Here is a 17,481-nt window from a genome sequence, read left to right as displayed (position 1 = left end):
GAAATAGACAGTTTTCTACCAAATGGGCAGATGCCTTTTAACAACTCGGATTCACTAACTTGAAAGAAATTATAAGCAGTAGTGAACAGTTAGTCAGACATTCAAGAATATGACAATGCCCGCTGATGATAAAAGCATTCTGCAGTGACCAGAGGACATGAGATCAAAAGTGTCAGGGGTGGAAAAAGCTGAAATGGTCCACAAACTTACACTCATTAAATGTGGTATTGCAGCTGTCAGTTGTAGTTTCTCAAGATGAGTTTTAATCAGTATGAATATTTTCCTTTTAATCATTAATCATCAAAAGTTATAATGTCAGGTATGGAAGAAAAGCGTCTTCAATGGCTGTTTTAAATAAAGAATAAGCTTTTGGTTTTTAAAGGTCCCATGTTATTTTCAGGCTATACTTGCATGCATTAAATGTTCAAAATAACTAACTTTTTTTTCATACTATCTGTCTGAATATACTTGCATTCACTCTCTGTCTGAAATTCTTTCTTTCTGTACCCCATCCTGAAAAAGCCCAGTCTTCCCTGATTGGTCTGTGTTTCATAGTATTCCGCATCTGCACTCTCAGCGTCTCTGAAGCATCATTGCAGTCAGGGAATGACTGTAAAGTCTCTGTAGCAGCACATTCTACCTATATATAGTATAGTTGTGACATCACAACTGTACAGAAGTCCTGACGGCTCGTTTAAAGGCACAGTTTCTGAATACAGGCTGTGTGTATTTCGATTGGCCGTTATTTTATACGATAACGATTATTCAAATTACTGTCACCACAGCACCTCCACCCATACTTTTCATTTGTAAAATCTGCATTCATCCACTTTTACCTACACATATGTCAAAGAGTGGAAACAGAAAAGCAATGGAAGTGAAATCATATATTTATCCATGCAAAGTCATATAACATTTAAAAACGTGAAGAGAAGAATAAAAGGTAGTCACAGATCAATGCCGGACTTGTTTACATTCAACTGTGCCATAAAGAGAGTCAAGAACACTGTGCTTTAATATCTCAAAACACCAAATTGAGACAATCCAGGTCATTTGGACCACACCACGTCCAGTGAATACCTAGCACGCAGGAGGGATCCAAGCATTAACACGGATTCCTCTTTTAATGCTACAAACACCAGAGATCTGGAGGAGTCATGAAATGAAGGTGATGGATGTCAGTTAGGTTAGTTTCCAGCTCTCTTCTCCAAGCTGTGACTTCACTCTGGAGGTTTATGTGTTCTTAACTAGAAATGGGTTCAGTGTGACTCAGGAGCACAATCCAAAAAGGAAATCTGGCACCTGAAATGTTTAAAGTACTGAGAACTGGAGAGAGTGACAAATGCAACAAGCAAATCTCACGTCCACTGTAAAATACAATAGTTCTGGGAATGAAAAATTAAGACGTTATGTAGGAATGGCCTTTTTACTTAAGATTTACCTCCAATAGCCCATCATGCCAAAAATCGAGTAATGCCAATGAAACAAATTTGGCCAGAATGACTGGCATTGTAAAATAGCATTGTATAATCTCCCAAATGGAATGACAGCTCTGTTTGCATGCTTGTAGCTAATGTACAGTATGCATTGAAACATCTCGAGGGAAGCAGCATACTTTTTGAATGTTACTGCTTAGATTACCAATTTACTGTGAGTTAGAAATCATAATTTATCTTGCTTGTGGATATGTCAATGGCAAATTTTTGTTGCCCCCATGTCAATTCCCCTCCCTATTCAGCTATAGCCTATACTCTAGAGATTGATTTATCATTGATAGCCTCAAGTTTGTTGTTGTTTCTTTAAAAATGTTTCAGACTTTTGCAAAGCCAATAAATGTCAGTCTTTCCAATCCAAATAAATCAAACTCTATTCATATAGCAGCTTATGTGCAAAATTTTAGTATGGCGTACTTGGGAAGCACAAGCATGTATCCTTCTAGAAAAAACCAACGGCGTGGCAGTGTTGTTCAGTTGGTCAGTTGGTCCATCACTCTGGTCTAGACTGTAGTAACTAAATTTTTCATTTAGCACCATCATGAGGTGGACAATTGTGCTTGTGAAGATTATCACCAACTATTGAATGGATTGCAATAAAATTTGGTCCACACATCCATGTTCCCCTCAGGATGAATTGTAACGACTTGTAATCTAGGGCTGTCATCAGGTACAATACTTGGGTCTATGACCAAATACCTGCAAAACTAATGACATCCCCATAAAAATCAGCTGCACTTTGTGTTAAGGCTAATAAGCATTTTTTGGCATACTACATTGGCATCAAATACCTGACCTGTCCTGTATCTTAACCACTGAATGAGTCAACGAACAAACCTGGCATTGGCCTACTATGCAAGCGTCAACACTTAAGAAAGGTGAGCCAACGTTAGCTATAAAGGGATAAGGTTAGGCTATAGATTCAAAGACAGGGTTAGGGTTAGCCTACATCTTGTTGCTTAAAGAGTTATAACCTCAAATGACCATCTGTCTGTTGACACCTGCGCAGTGTGGCCATGTTGTTGTTCGGTGGGTAAGGGTTGTTATTGTGAGCATGTTAGCATGCTGACATTTGTAGCCTATTTAGCTAAAAGCACCACTGTGCTAGCAACACAGAACTGCTAGCATGGCTGTAGTGTAGACAAGTGTTCAGTGGAGTTTCAGACGTTTCCTTCAAGTGTTCTCACAATAGCAATTTTCACTGTCAAAATATTATAGCGTTTCCTTCGCCAAACACAGGTTACTTAAATTTCATGCTGAATTTGTTTTTGTCTCTTCCCTCGATTTAAACACTTGTGTACTCTAGTTTATATTCTTTCTGTAGACTTTGGACAGGATGCATCTTCCTTCCATACATGTTCATTTGACCTGATGACACAGTGTAATGTTTAAAGCTGATATATGGAGCCACATCAGAGCAACCATCAATCAAAGCATCTGGGCTGCAGAAAGATATGGAAAATTGAGATGGCTTGTGCAGAAATAGTTCTTCACTAGCAAAATACAACCAGAGTTGCTGTCTGTCACTATCTACACATTTCAAATAAAAATCACCAAATGTAGGCATTTACTGGCTCGTGAGATGTCATTTTAGAACACTTACAGCCTCTGACCTTATTGCACTATGGATAAAATCACACCACAGTGATACAAAATCCCTCAGCTTCCTGAAATATCACCAGAATGTCCTGGCTTAAAATCCTGATCTTCTTTCTGATACAGGACACACAGAGCTTTTCCACTCATACTGAGGTGGATTACTACAGGTAGTAATTTACAAAAACATTTGAGTCACTCTAGGCTTTACTTTACAGAAAGGAGCTCAAAGAATTGGTCTCAAGGGTTTTGTGAGGCAATTGAGAAGTTGACAGAGGAGCAAAAAAAACAGTGGAAAACATTCAAGCTGATCGCTATACACCATTAATCATGAAATCACAACGCTGCAGGACTTCAAGTTTGACTTTCTGGCTTCGAAGAAAGTTCTAACTGGGTTTTGACACACAATGCTGTATAGTCATCCTACACTTTCAACCAAACTGGGAATATTATGAGAAGGAACATTTTGATAATGTGATTTGGAGTATCAGGTACATTAGCCAAGTGTGCAATGTAACAGAACAAAATCTACGTTGTAGGTTTTATATGATGTGCGTATTGTCAAGCATGCAGACAGTTTCCATGTAACCATCTGTCTGCCTTCAAATCATCTAATTCCGGTTTTCATATAAAAATGGCTCACATACTTTGGCTATGAACAGGAATTTCATCAAAGTGGGCTAACCAGTGTTTGACTCAAAGGTTTATACAGTATGTGGCCTATGTGAGTGGGATTTGTTGACAGACGATTTGTAAATCCAACACAAAGGAATATTTCCTGGGTGATATTATGCCTGGAATCATAACAGCAGCAGGGGAAGACTCCAATGTTTTTGTCACCAAGAATACAAAATCAGATGACATCAACCTGCCAATCTTTTTGTGTGCTTAGCCAATATCCTCAGCGGAAGGATGAGCAGAGGGAATCTTGTTTACTTCCTTTGTTGCCTGCAGGACTGTTGAAGGATGGCAGGCTGTGAGAACCCCATTAATTGCTTGCTGGTTGCTCATGTTTAGCGAGGGTCAAACACTGCCAGCTTTCTGCAACGTTGCTTGTCATAATGATGTATCAGGCTGCCAGTCAATCCAGCGGGCTAAGACTTATCCCCAGATGTTTATTTGAACTGATGAACACAAGCAGAATAAGAACCTTTGAAATAAAAAGTTGGGGTTGAGTGCTGAACTTCAACGGAATATGAGATGCTGTATAAAATGAAAGAAAGTAGTATTATGCTAAATTTACTTCGACTCATACTTACCTACATTTAGGTTAATGGGTGGGGGATTACATAAGAACAATCATCATTTCACTTCCTCCTCTTTTCTCACGATTGCATTTTCATTTCTGAGATGCAATCATTTGGTAATGACTTCCAGATTCCCATTTTCCTCCTCGTTCTGATGAGACATGTAGAGTTATAGTAGTGCATTAGGATATACTGAGCAAATTTCTAAACGCTTAAGAACTGGGAGAAATATGGGCTCATTTTACAGAGAATGTGTGCAAGAATGACTAAGAAATCTAGAGGGAACAACAACGCAGGACTGAGAGAGAGATTGATGTGTACTGACAGTGAAAGTAAGCCCTGTGAACAGTGTTGTGTGAGGGAGAGAACAAAGTGAGTGTGAGATCTTTTCAGTGTTGTAGAGAGGAGGAGGAGCTCTGGCCTTGGGTCCCTGGGCACAGAAGGTGCTGCAGCAGTGCCGAAGCTCCGCTGCCTATAAAAACTCTGAACTAAACAAGGTAATAGCTATGTTAAAGTACCACATCGTTCACACCGAAGCTCCCTGCACCAGTGGTGTAAAATAATGAGGTACATTTACTCTACTTTAAACTTGCATTTTCCTACATTTCAATGGTACATATTATACTTTTGACTTCACTTCATTTATTTGCCAGTTATGGTTTCAAGTCCCTTTGCAAATTAAGATTTATTTATTTAATCTTATTTAATTAAGATGTAAATTAATTAATACTTACATGTGAGATTTTAAAAACTGGGATTCAAATGAACTTCATCTTGACCAGCTGCACCTTTAACATGCAGTTGACACATGAATGCAGCAGCAACTATACTCTGATAATATATAACAGCAGACACTAATATAACACTGACAAGGATTCCTCTGCTTTTAAATGAGTACTTGTAATTTTGATACTTTAAGTAGATTTTGCTGCCTCTCAGTACTTTTACTTATAGCTGCAGTAATAAACATTTTTATATTAACAAAGGATCACTTTTGTAATGTAAAAGGGAACTCTAGTTATGACAACAAAGAACATTTTCCCTCTACTCTACAGGTCCAATCAGTGCTACAGAGCATTTTAGCATTGTTCAGCTTCGAGCTTCGATTTTTACACCCACAACTTTACTGTGAAGTTTCACTTTCACCCCTCTTATCAACCCTGCTTCGGGCTGCAGCAGGCAGATGTTTTCAGAAGCTCTCATAAACCCACTGTACCAGTACCTCTTGAAAGCAACAACATGTAGGATTTGCTCTCGGACTCCCCCTATAGTTGAGAAACAGTATTTTCTTCGACTACTGTCGTAAAAGTTGTCGTGGTTACATGATCAGGGGATACACGTGCATTTGTGGAAAAACCAAGGATACACGCAACACAGTCGGTCAAAGCCCAAGCCAATAGTACCAGAGTGGCCTATATTTCAGCATGTAATGTCGTATGGGTATAATTCAATGGGTTTTATTATTTTTTTTCCAACGCCAGAATAATAAAGTGCTTTAGTTTGTGTAGCTCACATTTACAACCCAGAGTCATTAACAGGCTACTGTTTTGCATGAGAGCCAAGTCGCCAAAGGTGGTGAATCCCTCTTCCTCCTTCAGCTCAGGCCAGTGAGTGAATCGCTAGTTTTTTTGTGCACAGGTGTTGACCTGAAATCCAAAGTTTTGATTGTTTGAATTTTGAAGCAAATTGATTTACCATCACAAGGGTCTTAAAAATATATTATGAAGGCTGAAACACTACATGGTGTTGCTTTAATGTACATCAAAAAGACAGAGCTAGGGTGGTGAGGTAGCAGCTATATGAAATCTGTCTTTCTAGCCACAATACTGCCTGCTGATTTTATTCAAAAATGCTTTTAAATTTTTACTTGTAAGATAACTCTAGGGACAAATGACACCCTAACCACAGTGGAGTATTATAGACTCTCTTCAGCTCACCCCTCTGCTGTTAATAAGCTGTTGGTTCAATATTTGCTGAGACATTAGTTGTGGGTGGTTTACATTTAAATATATAAAGTTGTAGATCAAACTACTTTACAACATTTATTTATAATTTATTTAACCAAAATAAGCCACTAAGATTAAATTTCTCCTCTACAAGAGTGGGCGGCACAGTGGTCTGGTGGTTAGCTCTGTTGCCTCACAGCAAGAGGATTCCTGGATTGAATCTCGGCTGGAGCCCTCCTTATGTTCTCCCCGTGCCTTTGTGGGTTTTCTCCAGGTTCTCCGGCTTCCTCCCACAGTCCAAAGACATGCACGTGTTAGGTTAATTGATGACTCTAAATTGCCTGTAGGTGTGAATGTGAGTGTGAATGGTTGTCTGTCTCTGTTTGTCTCTATGTGCCCTGTGACAGATTGGCGTCCTGTCCAGGGTGTACCCCGCCTCACGCCTGATGTCAGCTTACTCCTGACCTACTGTAGTCTCCATTGCCAGTCCATACTCCAGTGCTACAATATGGTCTGACTGCACAAGTTAACATTTGGTGATAGGGAAAAAAACCCTCTGGGCTGTTTATATTTCTTGCATGCAGCAACGATTCCCTTGCAACGTGCACAAAAACAGATAGTGAAGATAACGTCTGAAATCCGCCATGTGAGCCACGTCCGGCGGATGTCTGGCTAGAGAGCTGGGAGAGAAAAGCTGCTTAATTCTGTCTATTTCTGTCAAAAGCTGGACGATTCTGCAAGTAGTAGTCCTCTCTAGAAATATCTTGCTTCAACACATAAATCATTTCCTTGGGAGATTGGAGAGAAGAGATAACCAAAGCCCAGTGCCCTGAGATTTGCAATGCTACTGGCTGACCTGCACTATTATCCAGGCAGTTTTCTCAACCCTTTTGCTGAGTTGGACATAGCTGTGGACAGCTGCAAAAGGGAGAACTAGCAAACCTCCCTAACAACCAAGTGAACAACTTGCAAACAGATTAGCACCTCTGCTTCAGAACCCTGGATCTCAGTCAGATGACCTGGATAACTTCTCATTCACATACAGCAGCGTAAGGACTGGGAGTAATGCTGAAAGCAAAATGACGACAAGGAAAGCAAATGACTGGGCTTCAAACTGTGGTTGTGGGTGATTTTGTTGTAAAATATGTAAAAGGTATGAGCATTAACACCACCAAAATAAAGGCTACTGCTTTATGGTCTTAGGCATGACAGAAATTACCAAACTGTGAAAAACATCATACTGCACATAGGGGCCAAGGACATCCTAAAGCAACGGTTAGTAAGGTACGTACTGACACATGACTTTACTGATCTATTGAACACACCCAGCTTTTTAAATACAGCTGTGTTTATCAGTGTCTACCACGAGTCACAAGAGGAGATGACAGATTGAACAGATTGTTGGCTCTGACATAACGGACTAACACCTGGCATTAAACCGGATGTGCCCTCCATTCAGAGCAGGTTATTGACACTTCCAACCACAGAAGGGCCATTTTGCTTCCTGCTCCACCCATCTGGTCCCACATCAAAGAAAAAGAGATAAAAATAATAAAAAATAATGTCAGTACATAAGACAACATGCCAACTACTTCCTACCATTTTCTTCACTCCCCCAAACATTTAAAAGTCAGTTCTATGCTCCAGCCGCTAACGTTAGACCACAAACACAACTTTAAGTCTTGGTTATAGACGCTTGAGCCTACTATCTACTACTGCTAATGCAACAACAACTACAACTACTACTACTTTAACTTACTTTACCACTATTTCAAGGACTTACTGTATGTCTCAACAGGATTTAGAAGAATTCTTATTACTCTTCACTACAGCCCATATTTAACACGCTCCAGGAACCCCTGTCCCAAAACACTTGTACCTCTCGATAATTTAATTAACATTCTTTCTCTTTCACTGAGCCTGCACATTATATGGTCAGATTTTGGTTTTGTGTCTTTCCATCTTTGTGACTGTGTTTATGTAATTTCTGTATGGATACATTTTAAATAAAGATACACATTTGCAACAGCCAGTGTGTTCGGTTCCGAAGCAAAATTTAATTTTGAGACATTTTCCTTGCTGCGGAATTGGAGTTCATTCAAGGGTATGAAAACCTGGCACATTATTAAATGAACAATTCACAACCTGTAGTTATTCCTCCCATTTAAGTTAGTCAGGCAGGTGACAGCCATGGTTGGTTGGCAACAACACAACCTGAAAACTAGGTTCCAGTAGAGAATGATAGATGAGATATTTTGGCTTTTATATTGCTCACTTTGATGCGTTTTCAAACGCTGCCACAGCAGCACCGTTAACCTGAGGAGGAATGCCGATCACATCATTCTTTTCAAAGCTTTGGTTTGTACATTTTATTGCAGAAGTAACAGATTAAGACACGGAGCTAATTTTGAAGTAACAACAGTAGTATCACATATTAATAGCAGAAAGATTAACACACTACACACACACAGGTATGCGTACCAATCACATCCATACACTGAAATTGAAGCTCAACCATTTGCTGTTAATTCTCAAGCTTGGTCAAATATGATTAGAGAGGGAAAACATCGAAATGCCTCTTTGAGAAAATAAATTCAGTCATAAAAACAAAGGAATTTTCTAATGGAACAGAAGTTGATGTCGTAATGCTATCTCTATGTCAGTGAGAGGTTGGAGTTTAGGTTGATGGGGCCTGAGAAATGTGCAGAGACTCCATGGTTTAGACTCAGATGCCAAACTCTCATCTCATCTCACCCTTGCACCTTGGCTTAATGGAGCTGATGAATTAACCCTTTGAAGACTTTAAAGAAAGAGTGTGCACTTAGCTAAGTGACTCTGACTCAAATGAAAACGTGAAATATCCCTTTCTGCAGCAAAAATCTCAACTCATGCAGCATTTGTTTGGTTGACTTTGATGTACCCTGGAAATCCAGAAATCCCAACTTACCAATTATATCGTTATCGTTATTTGTTATGGGCAGGCGATGATGACAGTGATGTGGCGTCAAAGTCATACAACACCTTGTTCATTGCTCTGATTGGTCGTAGTTGGTAGTAGTGCTATCCATTTGCGTGCAGTGGTATTTTGAAATGCATGCGTTGGTGCTGCCCCTTGAGTTGAAAAGGTCTATCGCTCGTTGCCAGACCCTACCTCCGGATAGATTTGGGTCTGGATTTCTAGGCTAGCTTGGATGGGTATCTGCTATTCAAATAACTGAATTTTATTTTAACTTAAACATTCAAAATATCAAGATTGTTATCCCAAGAGTAACTATTTGAAGGGATTTCAAAAAGCTTGACAGGGTTCCAGGCCTCAAGTCTCAGTAAGTGATCTGGCGCCTCCTGTTTGGTGCTCCTGGTTTCCCCATCTTTCCCCACTAACTCCATGAGGCTCTTGTTATGATTTATCTAAGTGTTAAGCATTTTAATGTTTATGCCTTGTACCCTGGATGACACATCTGCTACTAATCTGTATTTCCGTTGTTGTCTGCACACAGCAGCCTAGAACTGCTCAGGACAGAGTCAAGTACAAAGACACTGATTTCCCCTCGCTGGCTCTTCCTGTGTGGCTGCATCTGGATATATCACCAGTATTTACCAGTCATTCTAACAGTTTACCATCCATGTTCATCTTTTTCAATGACATTGTATACTGTAGTTAGAAAGAGTTACTGTAAGCTTTACTGAACACTTGGACATGTGCTGTATCATTTAAACCCAAAATATGACTCTGTAATTCTTTGACCACATAAGGAGAAACACAGGCCAGCTAACACTTGAGCAGTTTCTTCAATATGTAAAAGCTTTAACATATTCACAAAGATATATATGCGAATAGTAACATGAACATGTGTAAGAGGGACTATGCATGTACTGTAGGGAGGATGTTTTCATATTCAATGGCTCCTTTATCTCCCTAGTACTAATATGAATTGATGTACAGCAATATAATGAATTGGGTTCAACTATTTTGTGCTAAGACTTTATTTTGCTGACATCACTGGTGCTCTGCGCTGCTTACTGTCTTGGTGTTTTTGCACAGCTTTTTTAAATCAAATACATTGCTTTCTTTGTTTATTGCTGCTCATGCTAACAGTCCACACTACTAGTTTCCAAGAAAACTACTGGAGATGCTGTTGGTGGAAAAATATTAAGTTCTAAGTTCAAAAGTAAAAGTTCTTATTGGGCGGAATAGACCATATATGTTATCATAATCAAAACCTTAATTAAGCACATTTTTTAGTTGGTAAAGACAGACGTTATTATTAGTAAAAGGTAAACAGTATATTATTTCCTAAAATGTAATGTAAGTAGAAGGTAGCACCATATACTATATACATATATTGGTCATAAATTATAGCCATGAGTTGACTCATTGACATGGCAGACAAGTTGGGCCCTGACCCATCATAGCTTACCAGGTGATCAGAAAGGAGGCGCCTGTTTTGCCATGTTTACATATGTGTGAATTGGTGCTCTGTGTTCCTATGGGTCAGATTGTGATAGCATTTAGGCTGATCCCCACATTTGTTTATGAGGCAGCATTTGGAAGTGCTCATCCTGTAGGTCACCTATAAGCTGAATCACTGTTATGTTCTACCAGTCAGCAATAAAACCTTTCAAAAAACAATTTTCACTTAAATATCCATCAGTCTGACAAGTTATTCATTTAAACTATTTCATAGAACCTTATATTATATTCAGAAAAGCTTTGCGTGACAATAGCAGATATCTTCCTAAATCTTTGGGGATCATTACAATGGACGTGCCTCGTATATGTCTTGGTTTTGCTTATAAAAAAATATTCATAAGATAAAGTTAAGCATTTCAGTTGATGATGCTGAGATGCAAAATGGAGAACTAGATTGTGAGTTCTGCACTGTGTCTTCTTCCAAAGTGACACTCGGCTCGGTTCAGTGCTGTCATATGTCCCAGTACTCTGCAAAGTTGGATGCAAACTAAGTTCTTCTCTGTCAAATTGAATGCTAAAGTACTGTGAGGGATCAAACTTTGGACCAGATTGTGCTATGATGTACTGTACGGGTGTGGCTATCTTGCAATTGTTTTATTTGCAAGTATAAACACGTCATTCTTTACTGGTGAGATCAATGCAGGGAGTGCGCCCAAAGCAACCTCACATAGACAAGGAATGTGCATGTACACTGATCTGTCACTCTCGTGTGCGCCGTTAGGAGAAGAAGTTAGTCTTCAGGGCATTCTGTCAGAAATCTTGTTTGATTTAGGCAACAAAAGGACTTGGTTAGGTTTGGTCTGGCATAAACTTTTCTGTGCAAGGTATGCTCACTGAAAAATAAAATGGCTACATAAATCTACTCCAAAGACAATTTATTATGTTTTTTTTCCCAGTAGAAGGTCTAGTCTGCTTGCAGGAACACTAAAGCTCACCATGACAAGAAGGACACAACCTTGCCAGTAAATACCTATCTTTGTGGCATAAAACAAATGCACACACACAATGTGGTGTATAACCAAAGAATAGGTACCACCACATAAATCAGCCCTGCTTTCTTTAATGTTTAACATCAGTTATTGTGATAGGAAACCTGGCAGCTGATACGGTGAATCTTCAAAGCTATATTTTATCCAGCAGAGGCTGGCGGTGCACAGAGAACAAATTTCACAGGCAGTCTGTCTCTGTATCAATTAAAGCACAAGTCCAAAAAAGAGCTAAATACAGAGTAAATCAAACACAGGATGTTGGACTGGGGACAAGGCAGAGATGAGCAGTCTTAACTTCCATCTGAGGGAGTTATGACAAGGACGCCTATCAGATTTATCCTTTTATCATCAGCGTCAACGTCAGATAATGCGTCAAATGCCGTATCTTTCCCTAATGGACTGGGGATGAGCGTAGTTGGAAATTTCATTCAGACATTCAGTTTTCCTTCAGCCTCTCACATATAAGCAGAGATAATGGCAGCATAGTTGGCGTTTTGTTCTGGTCATGCAAGTTAAATTTGCCCATATCTCTAAACATGAGGGAAAATTAAGGGGTTTCCTGTGACAATCTTGGGGATATATTAATTAGAAATTGACTGTGGGATTATAATAAGCTTAATATTAAACATCTGAAAACATCAATTATGCAGTTTCCAGTCCAATAGAATACACTGTATAATACCTTGTTTTATTGACTTTGTGAACTGGCAAAGCGGTTTATAGAATGTTAAAGTTGTTTTGCAAAGTATCTTGAGGCTTTGATGTATATATAACCCTTTTGATGTATACATTATAGCATATATAATCGGAACTAATAATCAGAAAATACAATGGGAGATCATAAATACAAAACAGAAAATAAAAGTGGTCCTAAAGTACAACCTTGAGGCACACCTTATTCCAAATACAGACATGCAGTAACACAGCCAAATACATACCATGTAGAAAACAGACACATATTTTACAAAATATTTTCCACAGGTTTATAACCATGATGTAACCATTTATTTATAGTTGACAAACATATTACCAAAAATGTAGTCCTTTTAAATCCTTAATTCACAGTGTCAATGTCCTACATTTTTTTATTCTGTTCTAATGAATAGTTGAATAGTTGATGTTTGTAGTAGCTGACATTTTGTTTTGACTGTTGGTGCAAAAATTAAATGAACAGCTGTACGCAAACAATGCGGACAGGTGTGTCAGTATGAACAGTAGTAGCATCTGTGTGTCTTGCAGTCAAAGAGGTTGCACCCAGCTGATGTCATAGCTCTGTGTGCTGATCTTTTAAGTAATGACCAGCGCCAGTGATACAGAAGAACATCTGTTCCACATACTTAACAAAGACAATCTGATGCTTGAGAATGTGGACAGATGGGAATAACTGCTCATAAAATAGTTTTTGGCAAATTTAGCTGTAATTATGTGTAATTGAGTACATATCACATCAAAATATCACAGTAATGTGGTTGAATGAATCTAATGAAAGATCAGACCACTGATATCCCTTTGAATCTCAGTTCAAAGAAAAGCGGTCTATTGATGTACATATAGTTTAACAAAGCTATCCTCCTGAGCTGAAATGGGTGGCTCATTTTCACAGTTTGAACCCCCGAAGTAAAAGAACACAACAGGCACATATAACAGAAAAACAAAATCCCTGAAAACTTGAATCTATATTTGATCTTCATTTAACCAACAAGTAAAAACAAAACCCTTACTTACTGCAGTAAAATCCTAGCCAGGGGGTTGGAACTGCTTTAATGAAACCTGTATGGTCTTTGCAGCAGCCTGCTGTAATTACACAGTCATGTTGGGGACATTATGCACAGCAGCACTGGTGTCATGAGACAGACGGGCCCCACTGCTGGACTGAAACAGTCTCAGCTTCCCATCCAGGGTCCCAGTTAGCAGCTAGGAGAGACAAAGAAAAGAATGACATCACATTCAGCTTTTACTCTTGTAGATATTCCCCAGAAACTGTGTTACACATCACTCCTCTCTCTTTTACGACTCTATTTAGATGACCAAGTTGCAGAACAGCACACCTGCTTCATAAAAGAAGACTAGCATCACAGAGGTCAAGAAATTCATGATTTTCCACACCTGCCATATATTACAAAAACATGAAGCCTCCTGGCCTGAACTTTGTTACATAACTTGGTTTTAATCTTGAGGTCCCTGCCAGTGCTAGTCATGGGGAGTCAACTGTTTACACATTAATAAGGCGACCAAATATCAATAAACTAACATCAACCCACACCCATTTAAATTAACACACATGCAAACACACATACACACACCACACTCTCACTAACATGTGGATGTGGTACACAGACAAGCCCACATGTACACAATCACTTCTTCAGTATATTTCTTAGCAAAAAGGGAGGATTATCTCATCTGTTTCTATCAGACAGTAGAACAGATCAGGGTGAGGGAGCATTACCTCATCACTCTGACAGCCAATCATTAGCACTAGTAATAGGAAACCCTTCATTTGGGGTTAAGAATGAGGCTCATGATACATATTCATATCTGCAGCTGCTCAACGCAGAGAATATGATACGATGGAACAATCATAATTCAAGACAGTTGTTCACAAACGGCTCAATTTTCACTTTATTTTCAAGCTTATGTCACGTGTAAGACCAGGGTGTGTGACAAACCATTTCAAATCTATTTCATACTATTTCAAACCTTGGTTATTTGTACTGCTCTCAAACCCACTTAAAGTCTTAAAGGACTCCACAAATCCTCCATGATGAAAAAACATGCGAAACAACCCAACAAGTTAAAAACTAAATGAGACTGTTTGGGTGAATGTCCAGATCTTCTGGGGAGCATCAATTTCATTTATGGTGATTTCAGAGATTTTCAGGTGCTTGTAAAGACAGAGTATCTTTTTTAAAGTACACTAACTGCGGGAATCTTGGAAAACAACATTCGCCAAGCAGTGATGAAAACCACATTTAGTACTACAATAGTCCAACATTTTTTCCATGTACTAAAGCTGTTTTATACAGGAGAAATCATCTTTTACCAGCAAGCAGATGCCTGTGCTGGGAACAATAGTTGAGGTCTGAGGATGACTCAAAAATACAAAGACTAAACTGGGGTGGATTAAATCTTCTTTTGACGAGTGACTGTTGCAGCCCTTCTCCTATAAACACACAGAGGATGTGGTGTGTGGAGGCCAAGATAATTTTCTGTAAGAATTAAGCAAGCACAATCACATTGCACCAAAGTAAGCATGTGTTGTACTAGTATTTTTAGCAAATAAAAATGTTTGAGGCTCTCCAACAATACAAACAGTTTGACAGCTCATTTCACTAGCTCTTTTATTTTCAAGAAGTCTTTTTTCCTCCATGACCTCCTGCTCAATGACCTTAATCAACAAAAGCCAAGCTGTCTGGGTCCTGCCCCATGGCAGCTAATATAGCTAGTTAAAACTTAAGAGGGTCAGAGAGCAGCTCCATTAGCAACCACAGCTCTCTTCATCAACTGCCATCTAAATCCATTAGACTGAATCACTTAAGCATTACACTCCTGCAATCTGTAACATGCAATGAAGAGTTGAAGCCTAATCAAAGATTTTCTAAAAATGTGATAACAGCATTAATTATATTTTAACGTCATATGCTTTCAGGAAATATCTGTAATCCGGCACATTCCACCTCTGCAACCTTCAACCTTTGTTCAGTGAAGCTGAAGCAAGTGAAGCTGATGAGTACTGAGGGTTTTGGGCGACCTTCAGGGTCAGAAGTCAAAACTTTCTGCAAGTTGATTCACTGTAGACATGTATGGGGTCATGCTGGGTCATAACAAGTTAGTTATTTGTCTTACCTCAAGATTCCACTTCTAAGAAATGCAGTTTTCTTAGGGTTTTATTCTTTCAAGATTTTTTTGTCAGATGTCGTTATGCAATTCTGTGACCACTGATATAGATTGTCAAGTCATTTACAAGCATATAGATGTTTTTTTTTTTAAACATTCAAAACTTTTTAGGAACTCAGATTTGTGTGTCACGTATGTTTCATAATCTTAGTTATTGTCAGGCATGCTGGCTTGATACCATGGAAAAAAAGACCACAAATCAATACTTCAAAGCGTGAATAAATATCATGACTAGGAACGCAATGTGGGTTGGATTTTCAGTGATGAACACTGTGTGTCAAATATTGGCCTTCTGGACAACAGAAAGTGTCTGCTTAACTGGTATGATAGCTGAGGCTTTGAAGATATGAGGAGTGATGTGTTTTCCCTCCCAAAGGACATCATTCATCAGTTTTTTAGAGCACAGACTTCACAAATGCCAACATACCAGGATGTTCTGTATTGTACATGCTGAGAGGAGAAGGAAGATCCACATAAGACATGGCAAAAGGAGCGGACAGTTACAGTGGTGACTTCTGTATATGATCATTGACAATACAACTAAGTTTTATTTTTTTTGCTGTTAAGCCTCCTTCTCTGGACGTTATCACTCCATTAAATCGCTATAATCTGTGGTTATCAGCCTCATAAATATGGGTTAGAAGGTGCCTGCTAAACCTACCTGTGGGTTCAGAACACTGTTATCATCTATTCACATAGTAACAGTCGCCCTTACGACCCCTTGGCGTCACTTTTAATGGCCTGAAAGTTGCATTGTGAAGTGAAACAAACGTAGGTTACTTGGTTAGGCTGATACAACAAAACTTCATGGTTAAGTTTAGGAAAAGATGGTAGCTTTGGTTAAAATACTACTACAGAATGCACGAAAGTTATTTAAAAGTCAACATTTCACATGGGATGTGAATAGGTGTCCCGACTAAAAATTTTCATAGTCGAATCTGATCTGTCACGTCTTGCCTATAGTCGACTAATTGTCGAATCAGTGGAATTGAAGCAGACAGCGGCGGGTCCAGCGCTGCGCGGGCATGCGTGTCAGGCAGAGGTTATTACAAGTATTTGTTGTTATAACATAAATGTGTTTTGTTTGTATCATTCTTTGACAGTAGCTGAAGGTAAATTTAGAACTGTAGTTTCACTTTCACGGCGCTGTGTCAGACTGTGTCGGATTGAGCGTCTATAATGAAAAACAACAAATGGGTAAATATTAAAATTAAATGTTGGTGATGATCAGTAGCAGACTGTTGTATTTCTGGCGCCCAGATAGATTTAAAGCCCAACCAAGATGAGCTCTGACGGTGCCGGATCCTTGATAGTACAACTTAGTCTAAGAGGGGGTTATTCTCGCAAACTAAGGAGATAGATTAAAAGCACATGAGTTATTTGAACATTTTTAGCAACAGTATTTATTAATAGGCTTATATTTATACCCAAATAGGCTATTTATCATGGTTTATTGGGAGAAACCAAGCATCTATATGTAAAATCAGACATTCAGCACTTTCAGAGCCAGAATGGAATAATCCATTGTTTCATAACCCCATTTTGCGCATTTTGCAATAATTCGACTATGAGATTGGCAGTGGAACCAGCCTCCTCAGAGCAAATCGTCGAATAGTTGACTCTTCAGGGTCACCCCTATAGGTGAACTTGGGTTTCGCATGTGTGGGGGCCATTACTATGCTAGTAATAAGCAACTGATGCCCATTCAATTGTCTGACAATGGTCAAATCGGAACTCACATCATATCAGAGACAACCAATTCTTCATTGATTTTTTTTCAGTCATAAATTTTCAATAAAGTTTGCATTAATCTAGCCTCAGCTCGTGCACTATTAATAATTT

The 17,481-nt window shown here is 38.9% G+C and overlaps 1 protein-coding gene across 1 annotated transcript in view; it reads right to left on the bottom strand.

Annotated features, from left to right (window-relative positions):
* Positions 1-13,542: 13,542 nt before the first annotated feature.
* Positions 13,543-17,481, bottom strand: part of wdr27 (WD repeat domain 27) — a gene marked incomplete at both ends in the record, with an annotated part of 40,543 nt that continues 36,604 nt past the window's right edge. The window contains one exon of the mRNA XM_083923225.1: positions 13,543-13,656. Within this exon, the coding sequence (XP_083779351.1) occupies positions 13,543-13,656 (114 nt within the window). The remainder of the gene's footprint in view (positions 13,657-17,481) is intronic.

The sequence above is a fragment of the Echiichthys vipera genome, assembly GCF_963691815.1.
Source record: "Echiichthys vipera genome assembly, chromosome: 11".
NCBI classification, from domain to species: Eukaryota; Metazoa; Chordata; class Actinopteri; order Perciformes; family Trachinidae; genus Echiichthys; species Echiichthys vipera.
The sequence above is the reverse complement of the archived record's forward strand: the minus strand, read 5'-3'. Positions and strand labels throughout refer to the sequence as shown.